The sequence below is a fragment of the Gouania willdenowi genome, chromosome 15, assembly GCF_900634775.1.
Source record: "Gouania willdenowi chromosome 15, fGouWil2.1, whole genome shotgun sequence".
Classification (NCBI taxonomy): Eukaryota; Metazoa; Chordata; class Actinopteri; order Blenniiformes; family Gobiesocidae; genus Gouania; species Gouania willdenowi.
The window spans coordinates 19,510,100-19,525,911 of NC_041058.1; the positions used below are offsets into that span (position 1 = coordinate 19,510,100).

General features: G+C 37.8%; 1 protein-coding gene across 1 annotated transcript in view; it reads right to left on the reverse strand.

Moving 5' to 3' along the window:
• Positions 1–1,176: 1,176 nt before the first annotated feature.
• mlip (muscular LMNA-interacting protein) overlaps positions 1,177–15,812 on the reverse strand; it is a 39,450-nt gene continuing 24,814 nt past the window's right edge. Inside the window, exon 12 of the mRNA XM_028468619.1 lies at positions 1,177–1,776. Coding sequence (XP_028324420.1) covers positions 1,585–1,776 — 192 coding nt within the window. The 3' untranslated portion in view covers positions 1,177–1,584. The remainder of the gene's footprint in view (positions 1,777–15,812) is intronic.

The following is a 15,812-nucleotide window of genomic DNA, read 5'->3' on the forward strand; positions in this document are numbered from 1 at the left end:
ACAAATACAGACAGGATTAGTGCACAAAGTGACAAGATGCACAACCTCAGTTATTTTTATATGTCACTCACCACAGCCCACACGAAGGCTGCAGTGACAGCAGCGCATACACTGACAAACAACACATGCACCACAAAGTTCTAGTGTAACAATTACAAATCAAACATAATGTAAATCAAGCAGCAGTAATTACCTCTCAAGCAGAAAAGTGGCCAATTCCATCTTCTACTCCTCAAGATCATACACTGTAAAAAAAAAAAAAAAAAAAGACGGTGCTCCAGGCACTACCTTACTATGAGCATTGCTGTGTTTTGGCCATGGTGGAAAGGGGCGGGGGCTGTGAGCAACAGCTGTCAGACAGTTCATCAAACACAATCCTGGCTCTGATTGGTTCTTTTTGCTCGGTTTGGGTGCATTCGGATATTCTGCCAAAGGCTGCAGGAGCAGCATGAGGGACTCAATGAGTCTTTTTTTTTTCATGTAAAGCTGTCCTTACATAGTGACAGCTTTAGCAAATATGTCAAAAGGTCACTTTTATAAGAGTTGTGGACTGCAACTTTAAAGTGCTTTCTATTTACCTACTACTAGTAAAGTTTATATAATTGTCTTTCAGTTGAGCTGTCTTTGTAAGTTCTAACGTGAAAGTTTAATTTGGATGTTTTTATGAACATTCAACATTTTAAGTTTTAGTTTCTAAGCCAAAATATGGTCGATCACTCTACTCTTTACACCCAGAAAGCTCATTTTCCAATCCAGCCATGCATTTTCTGTTTAATAAAAGGAAGGAATGAAGAGTCAAAGTTATTTATATAAAGTTTATATATATATATATATATATATATATATATATATATATATATATATATATATATAGCATTGCAATAACCATACATTTGTAAATTAGATAGCAAACAAATTGGCATTCAAATGTGAAGGTGCAGACTGACATTTATACATTAGACCAGATGGGATTTATTCTTAAGGTCATTAAAATGGCAGTGTGTGATTAGCTGGAAGCCGCTCCTGCTCACTAAACATGCTCTTTGCTGAAGTCAAAACATGCTGTTTTCTGTTTCTGTTCAAATTCATATTTGACAAAAGAAACCTCAGTGCCTTTCAAACGGCCATTCAGAAACATTTTTTCCTGTAAAAAAAAAAACAAAACAAAAAACAGCAAACCTTTATGAATTTTTTTAATGTATTTTGAAAAGAAAGAATGTAGAGACATAACAGCACAGTTTTCTGCGTTCCACCTCCTTGGAAATGATGGGATCATTGGGATGTATTTATTTTCAATTTTCATCTCTGGTCAAAGAGACACATTGAAAAGTAAATATTAAAGGAAAACAAGGTGCTATGGACACGCTGCGAACATTTTGTATTACCAGTGCGGCTAAAATGAATGTGGTGGATACAGCATTTAGTTACAGACAAATTATCAGTATTCTAACTTGTGATAAAATCATGTTGTCATTCATATGGGATGGTTCACTTTTGCAATTGTTAAAATGGTGGAACTTTTTGACTATGTGCCAGACACATCTGTAATAGAGCAGTAATTGCTCACTGAGTGGGTTAGAGAACTTAAATATGCCTGTCAGTCGGACTGAAAGTAGTCAAAACATCTTTTCTGGTGTCACTGATATTTTCTTTTGTCTCAGTAATTTGCAGATCACACGCTGGGTAAGAACTCAATAATTGTGGCTTCATCTCCTCGCTCCATAATTTCCCTTTCCGCACAATTATCTTTGGCTGTTCTGGTCTTGCAATTTCCCCCTGAAATACAAATAAACACAAAAGCGTTAGAATATTTAAATTTTTAAAGGTGAAAATAAAATTTACTGGGCTAGACACCTTTTGGATATACATATAACAGTTGACACTGTGACTAACATTCATTCAAGAATCACCTTAACACGATCCACAGAAGATGTGGATCACACTGTTGACTAGGGATCGACCGATATGGGTTTTTTAGAGCCTATGCCAATACCGATTTTTTTTCCATCAGCCTTAGCCGATGACCGATACGGACTACCGATTTTCTTGAGCCGATATTTGGAGCCAATGCTACATTTGCTCCCTCAATTTACATCATAAAAATCACACAATGATTTATTAAAATTTATTAAAATTAACAAAGGTGAGGTAGAAGGACACCAAGTAAAAATATTTAACAAATAATAAAAACAGGTGATGTAGAACAAGAACAAGAAAAAAATAGAGTGAGTCATCTTATGAAATATTGTGAAAAAAAAATGTTTGTCCTTGTCCTGAAAATAGCTTTGACAAAAGTTGGCCTCACTGAAGATATATTTTATTAACAGGATTGTTGAGTTCAAGATATATAATTATAGTATTAAACACAAAAAGAAACCATGAATAATAGTCCATTCCAACACAACCCAAGAACATGAATTAGCAGAGGGAAATAACGTGATGTCAGATGCGCATTAAGCCACAAACTGTTCAAATTTCTGTTCTAAATTGCATCAACAGTAACAGGAATAAATATTCAAACAAATAGTAAACTGCTTCTCAAAGTTAAAAAAAACTTCTTCTCAGCGCAGCAAGTGAGAAGCAGAGAGGAAGAGAGAGAAACACACACACAGACACACACAGACACACACACCAAACCTCCAGCCAGCTGCTCATTAACTACAAGTGCGACAACAACAACATGTGGAACCACGGAACAACGCTAAGTTAAATAATTAAAAGATGCTTTGAAAGTTTAAAACTTGCTGTTGGGGTTGAAGAGCTTGCTTTACGCTCTGCTAGTGGAGGGTGGGGCTCTGCTATATCCAGCAACAGCCTGTAGCAGCCGCTCAGTTGATAAAGTGGATCGGCGAACGCAGCATCGGCCGATGCCGATACACGTAAAACACTCAAAAATCGGCCGGCCGATGAATCAGTTGATCAATAGTGTTGACATTGTGTGTAATGTCAGTCACAGGGCAAACACAAAGACAGATTCTGCTACAGGCGGCAGACTTGGTCAATTTAGAGATTTTGATGAGCCAAACATACACGTATTTGGTTTTACGTGCATAAAAACGCATGCTAGCTTGACAGCAACACAAATGCATATTACAGTTGAACCCTGCAAAACAAAAAGGATTCATTTAATGCATATGAATACCTAACCTGGGATTCTCTGCCATAATCAGCAAAATATCTCGATGAGGAGAAAATAGATTTGAATAACACAATAACCTGGAGCTGATTATGGTAGAGGAACTACATCAGAACTCATCATGTTGACGACACTTCCTGTAACGTACCCGTCCCACTCTTTCCGGTCCCGCCCCTCCAAAAAATAAATAAAAATAACATAATTCCCACCCCTTTCAGAGTAAGCACCTGGATCCAGATGCTTACGTTGTAAAGAATGGTAGGCTTTTACCATGTTGAGCACATAGAACGTCACTTATTAGAGAGATGGCTGTTACCATCAAAGCATAATGCCAGCGTTCATGAAAAGTCCACGGTGTATCTGCAGAGGACTCAGACCCCTCCTCGAGTTTCTTTGCAGAAAGAACAGTCTTTGGAATCCTACAATAAGTGCAGTAGCTAGGGATATGTGTTCAAGTACGAGATGGGGGCGTTGTGTCTCTATCAAAAGGATGAAGGTGAAACACTGAGATACCTAGCAGCATTGTCTTCAACGACTGGGGTGTGTTAAAGCTTGCCAAACCTAGAAACATCAACGAGAATGAAGAAGAAGAAGAAGCTGATTCTGAACCTGCAAAAAACAAAAGCTGATTCCTTTTCCCACTGCCAACCAGCTCTGTGAGTGAAAAGAGCCATTTGTCAGTACCTATTTGGCTGACAAAAACCTCAGCTACAGGCCGTTGGTTCTATTGCGCCAGTTACAAAATTAAAAAAGGAGGAGGTGTCAGAGAAAAGGAAATCCTGTGAACAGGAATCCAGACATTACTTTTGTAACTGCTGCTGAAAAGGAGAGTACTTTAAATAGGGTACATGTCATATAAATGCTTTAAATACGTGGAATAAATAAATATCAATAAATAAGTTCATGATGAGCAAAGTTATAAAATATTATTACAAAATGTGTGAGTGTAAATTCCTCCTCTGACGGTTCCGCGTTGTCCGGGCCGTTCCTGAACGCAGCTCCAGACGGTGCTGCATGGTCCGAGCCGTTCCTGAACGCAGCTCGTGTCTCCGCGCTGCATCAGCTGCTCTCTGTTTGTTTATTTGTTGTTTACCGATTGTTTATTACGCATGGTCTCAAACACCGAGCTTGGTTCTGTCTTCGCGGAGCTCGGTTCTGTTTTGCGGAGCTCCGGCGGAACGAGTGATGTAATGTTGCGCCCCCACGGACTGATAAGAGGGGAGAACATGCATGAAAGGAGGAGGTATGAGCACGTTGTCTTCAGCTCCTCTAAAGATTTAAATTAGTTCATTGAGTTGTGTGAAACTTCAAGCAAATCCCTGTTAGAACCTCCTTTTGTTACAAGCAGCCAACGAGGTATTGTATTTTTGTAATTTGATTTCTTTCTAAGTGTTTATTGATGCAAAACAATGTCTGACGTATTGTATTGTACTGTATTTTTCTAAGTTCTCACGGCGTGGATGGTGTGTATAAACAAGAAGGAGGCATCAATAAACGCCCGTTTTCCAAAAAAGAACTTTCCTGTGTTGCCGTGTATCGAAAGGAGTTACAACTTTTTTCTGGATTTTTTCAACTCAGACTGCGGCGTTTTTTACGTGTTACTCAGCCAGTAGCAGCTTGATCCGAAAAGATGGAAGAAATCAGAGATAAAAATTACGATAACTTTTCATAGTTGCAGCAACTGGAACAACACTCTGATGACAAAAAAAATAGCCTTTCATTTCAGACCACAACCCCTGCCCCTCCATTTAAAAAAAAGGAGGGGTTTACTTTTGCATGCTATAAAAAACACCAGTTCGGAAAAAAGAATATCCACTGCTGGAAAGAAGAAAACACTGGAATAACCATGCCTTCTATAAATAGGAACACCAAGAGCAGCCGTTAGCCACCAAAAGTTTTAGGGTCCATACACTAAAGGCAGTGGCTATCCGTACAGTTGCTGTATCAATATTCCAACATTCTATCCATACGCGGCGTACCTATTTGGCCAGTTTAGGTCATATGACTCAGACTAAACCTTACCCTAAACCTAACTCTAACCCTAACCATAAAAATTATTCCAATATTGGGTTATAGCCTAACCCTAACCCTAAACCTTACCCTAAACCTAACCCTAACCATAAAACGCTACGTACTTGTCCTTCGGTAACCGTACCTATAACACCGGGGGTTGTCCAAAGGGCAACCATACAAATAGACACTTTGGTTGTCAAACACGTCAACCAACATCTGAACAGGGTCAGTTAGTCTACGAATTCACTGTTTGGGACTGAACATTACCTCGATGGTAGTGCCAACACAGTGAATCACAAATGTTAATTCAGTAGGACTTTCATCTGTTTATCCGTCTCATGTGTGACAGAGCTCAGATTAGATCTAGTCATTAATACAGTCTTTTCATTCTCCAACCTGCAGCCACTCAACAGCCTGCATTAGTCCTTTACCAATTACTCTGAAGAGCATCTGCTTGCTGTGTGTTGTTTTGTAGCCATTATGATTGACAAAAAATCTGATATTAGTCACACTTACCATCTGATTGTTCCACCACCCGTAAGTCGTGTTTATCTTTTCACTTGCGTATCTCTCAGGAAAACAGATTGCTGGTCGAGAGTGTGAGGCAATAAGACAGAACAAAGAAAATGTGGACTACAGCCGACACTTTGGAGGTCACATTTCAAAAGGAGAGCTCGTCTTTAAAGATGAATGCAGCCAGGACACACAGGCAGAAGGCTCTGTGTTGTCACAACAGACTTTAGAAAATATAAGAGCCTTTGAAAGAAACTGAATCACCACAACCAAGAGCAGGGGTGCCAGAGTGAAATTGGTCAGGGGGCCAGATTTTTTTCAAGTGAGACCTCAGGGGGCCAAATTACACTTTCGGCCTGAAAGACCAAACGCAGTCTCAACGCATGGATATGCTGCTTGAAATTATTCATGATGGCCTAAACATCAACAAATGGTGCTATAGCCCCATCAGGAATTTTGTGTAGCCCCAGTTAAGCTCCTTGAGGATTTTATTTAATATTTTTATTATTATTTATTGGGTTGAAAAACATGAAAAAGTTCCAGAGTAGCCGTTCTGTTCCAATCAAATCCCTGCTTGTACCCCATTCAATGGGGCCCATTGATTATCATATACTACAATGTGTGTGCGTGTGCGTGTGCGTGTGCGTGCGCATGTGCGTGTGCGTGTGTGTGATAGGGGATGAGGGGGCGGAAGAGTCATTTTAAAAAGAGTTCTCGTAGAAAATGAAGACCAAGAGCTCGTCTCCCAGGGAGCTTTTACAAATTTTTACCCATTTCTGCATTTCTGTCACGCTACCTGTCACCGCCGCTTCATGTGAGCGCAGTTTTTCCTGCATTTCCTTTAAAACAACCGAAAGGCAAACCCTCGACTCAGCAATCTTCCCTGCCTGTCCAAACACGCAGAAACAACAACAAACACATTGTTTTTCTATAAAAACAACTAAGTTAGTTCTTTTTGGCAGGTGAAAGAGTGTCTGTTATTAAGTATTGAATAGGTCACATTTGCTTTTTTATTTTTTTTGTTTTGTTGCCATTGCCTTGTGGTCACTTGTAGTACGCTCTACTAATTTGTTAAATATTCTTTGACCAAATTCAGTTATAACTACATTTACATCTACTTCTTTTATTGAAGAAAAAATGAGAAACTCCTTATAAAAGTAACATTTTTTTTTCTTTTTTTTTAAATTATCAACACCCCCACATATCAATCCTTAGCACCGGGTGAGAAAAAATCCAAGAGATGTAACTCCCTGAAAAAAAGTTGTCTGAATAAATGAAACGATGCATATTTTGCACAGATTAGATCAGTTAACTTGTTCATGAAATGTGTGTGTGTGTGTGTGTGTGTGTGTGTGTGTGTGTGTGTGTGTGTGTGTGTGTGTGTGTGTGTGTGTGTGTGTGTGTGTGTGTGTGTGTGTGTGTGTGTGTGTGTGTGTGTGTGTGTTTTCATTGATGATGATTTCTGATCATTCAGGTATACCATCACCAGTAGCACTTTGTAAGACAGCAGGACTTCCCCGGTAAGACACGGGCTGTGTTACAAACTGCTACCAAATGACCTTGTAATTCAGTCTTTAGTTCTAATTGTTTTTTACTACCTCATTGTTTTGTGTCTTGATTATTGTTAGTGACTAAATTAACCTTTTTATTTCCTTTCAGGTTAATAAAGTAGGTTTGTCTTGTCCACACTTTGAGGACTGAACCACTCAATTTATTACACATGTTATATTATTGTGCTTTAGAACAACTTATTGTATATCCATATAAATATGTTATTGTCAGAAGTTTGCATAACTGTTATTGTTATTTTTATACATTTCAGTGCATTAAACACTACCTACTTTTCTCAAAACAAAAAGGCAACATTTTATTTATATTTTACTTTTCTGTCAATATTAATGCTATGTTTTACCATGATTTTCATGGTCTGACCCAGCTTCATTCTCAGTTCACCTTAATAACAGTTCAACTCAAACCACATTTTTCCCATCTTTTTTTCTGTTTGTTTGTTCTTTAATTATTTTTTTACAGCAGCTTCTTCCAGACATGTTTTTCTTCTGGATTTGAATGATGGAATCTGTTTATTGTCCTTAGTCCACGTCCTTGTTCGCTCCTCTTCTATTTGTTTTTCAGCTCCTGTTCCTCCTGTTTTTTAAAGGTCTAAAGCGAGTTTAACTTTGTCAATGTCAGTCTCTTCCTTGTCCAAGTTGTGAGCTGCCAAAAATCACATTTTCTTCCTTTTTCCAACTATGGTTCTCCATGGTTCTTGGTCAGGTACAGTCAGTGTACAGTCTGAAGCAGGGTGTTCATAGAGACTCACTGCAGCAGCTGATTCAGAGTGGCTGGTTGATGGTTCTCTTGTACCTGACTCTTGTTTTCATGAGATGCAGGTTGGTCTCCTTTTTGGGCCAGTGGCTTTCTACTTCTTCTGCTTCCTTACCTTCTTCCCAGAAGTCTGCTTTGGTTCCCCCTTCAGGTGGAATGACACCGCACAGGTTTCTTTGAATACATGCTCATCTTCATCAAAGTCACCAAAAGAAAATTTTATCACTGTTTTTTATCTCCAGCTCCTGTGCCTCCTTTTTTGAAAGGTCGGCTTTGTCAATTTCATTCTCTTTCGTTTGCAACTGGCAAGTTGCAAAATATTTCTTTTTTCCCCCTCTTTCCAACTAGTATATGCCATTTTCCTTGGTTAGCTTGCTGTGACAGTTTCATCTTCATCACCAAAATAAAAATTGTCAATTAATCTTTTGCTCCAAAACTCGAGTTTTTAAGCCGTGAGCTCTGAACTGTGTCTGTTAGTCTCAAAGAATCCAGGCCTTTTTAAGTGATTAATAATGACGACCAAACAAACCGACCCTGACAAAAGACAGTGACTGAAAAGTTTGCAAAATGTGTTTAAAATTCTGAATTATTTGTCTAAAGTTTTTTGTGAACTACAGAGAAATATTAAATGCAAACAAATCAAAAAAAAAATTCACAAATACTATAGAAGAAATAAAGTGCATAAAATCATAAAATTGCTATTAAAAAAAATGAAAACAAAAAAGTAAAAATAATAATTTTTTGGGGGGAAGGATAATAGTTTTTTTTTTTTTTTTTTTTTTGATTCTATATGGAGTTAATATGTAGACAATAAAAGAGAGATAAATCATGGCATGTGTGTTAAAGATGAACTGGCCTCTTTGTCTGGAGTTTGCATGTTCTCCCTGAGCACATTGACAGACAATGGTTTACCCAGGGATCTCTTGTTTCTTCCCACTGTGTAAAATTAATAAAACTATAAATAGATTAAAAAATAAATAAATAAATAAATAAATGTAACAGGACTGGGACAATATGATTGACGATAATGGACTCATTTTTGGAGAGCAGCTCAGAGGTACTTGTAGCATGCAGCTTTCTAGCCAATTTACAGTAAAATCATCCTAAACTGATTTTCTGTTAACAAATCTTTAATGATACCAAGTACACACTTGGCGGTGCTAACTTAAAGCAAATAGGAAGCTTGATTAAAAAATTTTCCCAGACATGGTGGTAGTAGCGTGGGTGGGGGAGATACTGTAAATGTTTGAATAATTTATCAGATTGAATTGACACGACTGTAATGCTATAAACGGAAATGTTTTGATCTTCCTAATGTGTTCTGACAAGATGAAAAAAGGAGAAAAAAAACAGATGGGAAATAGACTAAAAATGGAAGAAAAGACACAGCCTTACCAGCCATCAGAGGTGTAAAGAGTACTGATAGATCCTACTCAAGTAAAAGTTACTAGTTAATTTCATCTCCTATGTATATTTTTGGTAATAAATCTTGCCACTGTTCCCTTGCATACAGTAAACATCTCATGTATAAACTTAAAAAAAAAGAGACAAAATCTTGCACAATTGGAACTTGTTTTATTTGTCAAAATGTACAATTCTTTTTAATATAAGATAACACCAATTAATTTATTTCAAGTGCTGTACATTTATGAACTCTAAAACTGAGAAAATAACCAGCTTTCAATGCTGTTTAGGAGCGGTGCACTACATTTAATCTGGTTGGTCGGCTATGATGTGATGCCTTTGATTGTTGTCTGGTCATTTCATTTTGTGTAGTTTCTGTTGTTGATTGCTAAAAAAAATTTTCAAGTAGACAATGGGAGTTAGCCTGGCAAAGCCACACCCACTTCTTTACGTGCTAATGCTGCTGTTTCTGCTCACTTCCTCTATCCAGAGTAAATCGAGTCAATAAGAGCCGAACAGGAAAAAACGTCATATCCCGTGCGCCAAGCAGCATTTAAACAAACATGGCGGCTGACACAGAGAAGTAGTTTGAAACTGTGCTCTGCTCTGTTTTAAAAGATCTGGATAAGTTGTTGAAACTACAACAAGAAGAGGCTTTAAAATCACAAGTCTTTACCGTACTATACGCTGTTTTCGTCTGCTGGCTCTGTTTAGGGGGAAAAAAACGTCTTCAGGTCCGCTAAACGTTTGATTGGTTACTCTGCGCGTGTTTGTCCCACCTCGCTCAGCCACCAGAAGTCAAATGCCTGGTGAGCGCTTCCAGACTAATTGCCTGTATGAATAATACAAGGAGGGCATCCCTTTGGAACAGTCTTAATATTTATCTTAAAAGTTTTACCAACATAAAGATTAATTTCTATTAGATCAGCACAAGGAGTAGAATCTGATGGGTATGTTTTTATCAGGAAATTAGATCTCCTGAAACATGTCTGAATAAATGAAATGTTACATATTACGCACAGATTAGATCAGTTAACTTGTTTATGAAAGTAAAACGATTCTGACATAATAACCACAAATAAACAGTGTGTGTGTTTTCATTTGTGATGATTTCTGATCATTTAAGTATACCATCACCAAAAAAAAAAAAAAAAAAAAAAAAAAAAAAAAAAAAAAAAAAAAAGTATACCATCACCAGTAGTCGCATGACCGGCAAATTTGCCACATGTATTCTTGACCCCAAGATGAGCAAAAAGTTACAGTATGACCCTGTCCAACACCAAACAGGAAGTCAGCTATCGTGGGTCAAAGGTTAAGAATGGCATTTCACCAGTTTCAAACCAGTTTGAGCGGCTTCACCCGATTTGCTTCAAACTGGGCCAGAACACTTAAAATTCATCAAAGGAATATGCGTACCTCTAACTGTTTGGTCGTGGCTCCGCCGCAAATTTGCAATGCTAATTTTTGTCAGCACGCCACAATTTCAAAATCCCTATAACTCTGACACAAAGTTTGGTCAGGTTCAAATTTCACACAAATGACATTTGCCCAAGCCTATTCATGACTGCTTTGAAACCTTACCCATCATGCCTTGCGTTTTTGACTGGCACCATTTACGGTCATGTTCATTGTTAGCAACTATAGCACACCATAATAGAACAAGTTCAGATGAACTACGGCCGGGCCCGCGGAACATCTGATTTCTTCTTGCTGCCTTTTTGGATTTTGGTTTTTGTTGGAGAAATAAACATAGACTGGTTCCAAGAACGCTACTCCTGCATTCTGCCTCCATCTCTCCATACATTTGGGTCCACACCTACACTCAACCCTGACAGAATGAACCAGTGGAGAAGAGCTTTGTGGAGAAGATTTTATATTTCCAAAGGGCGGGCAGGATTTTGACTGAGGAGGATCCTGTCAGGGACCCCTACTTGGGGACTCGGCCGGCTTCCGGAGGACCCCGGAGCCTGCAAAGGAAAAGAGGTCGGTCCAAAAAGAAGGCCCAGCCAGGCCAGTTTCCTAGCTTCCAGGCTAGCGTCCCTGAGTCCCCTAGCTTCCAGGCTAGCGTCTCGCTCCTTAAGGGGGGGGGTTATGTCAGGATCTGTTAAGTTTATAGCCCTTAATGGTCTTCTTTCAGTTATTCTGTGTCTTTGTTTATTCTGTTTGAGTCTGGCCTCCTGTGTTTAACTCTTGTCTGTGTTTCAGCTATTCCTGCTTGTGGCACCACCCCCCAATGATGTCTGTGTGCTTGGTTGGTGACTGATTAGCTCCCTCATGTTTCCACTCAGGTGTGCCCAATCCTAATCAGGCCTCCTCCACTATTTAGCTGAGTGCTTGGCCACAGTTTGGTGGCTGTTAATGTGTATTGTCAACCCTCTTTGTGTCCTGCTGCGTTTTGTTCCCTGCTCCCTGATTTCTTCGCGCTGCCATTTTGGTTTTTGTTGGAGAAATAAACATGGACTGGTTCCAAGAACGCTATGCCTGCATTCTGCCTCCATCTCTCCTTGCACCTATCCTCAACCCTGACACCTTTACGCTCTATAGATGTTTTTAACTCGTTTTCTAAACAAAATGTTGTAGTCAGACAAAGGGGCTACTTGGATTCAGAAATAATGTTATCCTCAAAGGATGACTGGGTTGGGTGAATGAACGTGTTAGGTCAAAAGGTTCATCATCTGTCTGCGTTACATTCTTATCATGATGAAACAATAAGAACATTAAGCTGTTTTCTGTCTCCAGAGGCTGGTGGTGGGTCTGGAGAGGTTAAATTACACTTGATGTTTTTTAATGTCATGTCTCCTTTAACTTACTTTAGAAAATGGCTGCTCGTTATTTTACTCTCTTTTTCTCAGCAAATGATACTTTTAGTCTTGGCTAATTCAAATTCACTTCTACACTCTCACGTTTTATGTTGTCCACAAATTCTCTCATGGCTTTGAGCCAGTCATGACATATTGAAGCCAGCATGTTATCAGTTGTAATTAAAATACTGCTGCCAAACTCCCTGTTTTGTTTAGGTGACCTTTTTGCTGTGACTAAAGGCCGTTTACAGTAAAATAAAAAATCCATTTCACTTTTAAAACAGCATCAGCATCAATAAGGTGTCCAACTCAAACTGATGTCAAACTTTGTGAACCTAATGGTTCACAATCCAACCAGGTCGATTTTAGAGAGAATAAGCTTCTCTACCATTTAAAAGTGTTTGAAGCATTGCACCCTTAGATCCTTTGCACTTTCATGCAGTTACCTGTGATCTTTACGATCAAAGATTAATGTTCTGAGGTCAATCATGTTGGGTTATGATTTGAGTTGTGATGCAAATCACTCATAAAAAATTTACTTCATGTCAGATTAACTTTTGCTATGCGAGTGTTTTAGTTTATATCGTTACACCTGGGGACGGATCTCTGTAGATCAAAGCAGATAAAAGAAAACTGGAAAGATGGAACATCACCGGAGAATGATATAAGTACCAAAAGTGAAGTGAACTGGTCATGTTTCATCACTTGTGCGTATAAAAAAAAAATATTATTTTAAAACAGCAGTGGACCAAAAGTCTGTAACGTACATAAACACTTTAATTATATTTTACATAATTATATTTTACCTAAATTAAACATTGCAGACTTTAGAAGAAAACTTACTACAAACAATAAACAAAATGAAGAAAACATTTTATTTAAGAAGAGTGTAAACTTTTTATGTATGTCGTTTTAGAACAATGACAAATGAACTTAACTAGTACATCAATGATTTTGGAAAAGGATGGATGCCAGCAATCACCTTACCTAATCACCTGCAAAATATACATATTAAATAGAGTTGGGACAACACACTGAGTTAACGATATGATACAATAGCCATTAATGAGCTCGATACGATACAGTGTGGCCAAATTGAAGTTTTCTACTATTAGAAATGTAGATAAATAAATAAAATAAGAAGTTGAAATATTCATACAGTAAAAACCTACAAATTTGTCAGCACTACCAGTTTCAAGTTAGAAGTATTGACTTTTTGACTGTCAAGCACATGCCTGCACAATTTCATTCCCATCAGAAAAGATGTGACTTCAAGTTGACTGTCTCATTTCCTGTTGACATCTGACTGGCAGATGGTGTGTTGGAAAATACAAGAGTTGTATTGCATATTGTAACTGCATCCCAAAATATTTGTTTTAAGTGAAGTGGGACATTCACAATGTGGCAAAGATGTCCTTTAGGAGTTAGTGTGTGTTACACATCAGTCTAAAACACAAAGGTTGAAAGGAGAATAAAAAAAAAAACCTTGTATCACAGGAAGCAGATGCTGATACAACCTTTTATTTTGAATTTACACTCAATTATTTCCAAACAAGCAGTTGTTTTGGTGCAAAAAAAAAAGCAGTGGATTTGCTTCTGTCTTAAGATCCTTTCTGCTCAGATCTTTCTTATTTTAAATTAGAGCGACTGGTCACAGGCGGAGCCCACACCTGCAAGTCCAAATTAAATCAGCATACACCAAAGCAAACCAAATGAAACATTGAACAAATAAACAGAACTAATAAACATTGTTAGTGAGAGGAATGTGCGCCTTCCTCTTCACCTTCAACCAACTCAAAAAAAACTAAAATAAAGAAGAAAACAAGCCCGTTACTTCATGACTATGTGATTGGAGACATTTTTGCTATAAAAGGTGTTAAAATTCTCTCTGAACACAAACACTTTAGAGACACCTGAATCGGGTGCTGCACTTACATTTGTAATAGAGATAAGTTGAACCCTATATGTTACATGACTTTTACTAGAGTCGTATTTTCCTGCTGGCCCTGTTTCCATGTTTTTCCCAAAGGTTTCATTAAATGTCAGTAGGAATGTCAGCATCCATCACCCCCAACAAAAGCAGACAAAGACAAAGAGAAGGGAAGAAGTAAAGCAAAAGAAACACGGACAAAGAGAAAGCACCCCCTTGTTCTGCGATGACTTTCACCTATTTCATGATGAGGTCACAATGAAGCGGAAGTGGCCTTTACAAAAGCAAGCTAAACTTTACTAAACGTACTTGTTTAATGAAACAGTTACAACAAACAAAGGAAAAACAAGAAAATTAAAGGCACGTGTTCTCAGACACAGAGGACATTTGGCACCATTTTATTCTCATTGCACCAGACAGACTAATTAAATTCAACTAAATTCAACTTTATTCATTTATATAGTGCCAATTACAACAATAAGTCATCTCATAGCACTCATCACAAAATATGAAGGCCTGTCCATCTTATTCAAGATGCTCATTTGTCCTTCTTTGAGACAATCCCTCATTTCTTTTTAATCTATTTGCATATATTGAATAAATTATAGGTGTTATGTGTGAGGTGCTTCAAATAAACAGACAGTTTGTTGGTACGGCTGGTTGTATGTTTGTTTTTAAGCATATTTATTTAAATTTGCCCCTTGGGGACAAATAAAGTGGTTTAGATTTAATTAAATTAAATCGTTGAATGGAAAAAAATAAATAAGAAGGAAACAGACAGAGAAGAAAGAAGCTGCTCATTTATGGACTTATTAAAAAGCTTATTTAGCGCTTGGTTGGTGAGTTCAAAGTGCTTGAAATGCTAAATGTGAGCGGTGTTTTGATAGCTTTAGAAGCACAGGCTATATATCTGAACGAACATCAAATCTATTATTATTGTGTGCTCATGTGTGAATGTGTTGCTTTTGAAACAGTTGCTGATTTAGAAGTTCATTTAAAAAAAAACAAAAAACAAACAACTGATTTGAATGAGAAAAGTATTAAATACTGAAACAAAGTGATTATATTTTGGGAATCAATATTTTAGAATAGAATAGACCTTTATTGATACACATTCACATGTTGCAGCAACAATAACACACAGTAAGAACAAAATAAATACCATAAATTATAAAATAAAATAAAATAACAATAACTTTAGAAAAAAAACAAAAAAACAAACACAAGCAAAGCAGATTATATTATCAATTAAAACTTGTATCTGAGACACTGACTGTAACTGAGCTCTATGAAACTCTACACTTCTATTATATACTGTAGGCTCTGCACTCCTTGCTTTTGGGACCCGATACTGTTTTTCCGGAGCGTTTCCATTGAGCACCAACATGATACATAAAACTGCCAGACTTCACGGATTGCACTTTTTTTGCTTCCATTCCCACAAGATCGCCAACAAAAATCAATGGTGGTCAGCCAAATACTTCCCCTCTGTACGTGAGTTGATGACTCTACGCTGTGATGATTCAGTGTCTGCGTTGTGTCTACGTCACATTTTCAGACCAGGGATGATTCTTTGGAACCTCAACAAAGGAGGTACTAAAAAAATCAGCACCAGGTACCACAAAAGAGGTACTTTTCGCAGTGGAAACGCGTAAAAAGAAAGTAAAGCCGAGCCAAGTAGAGCCGATAC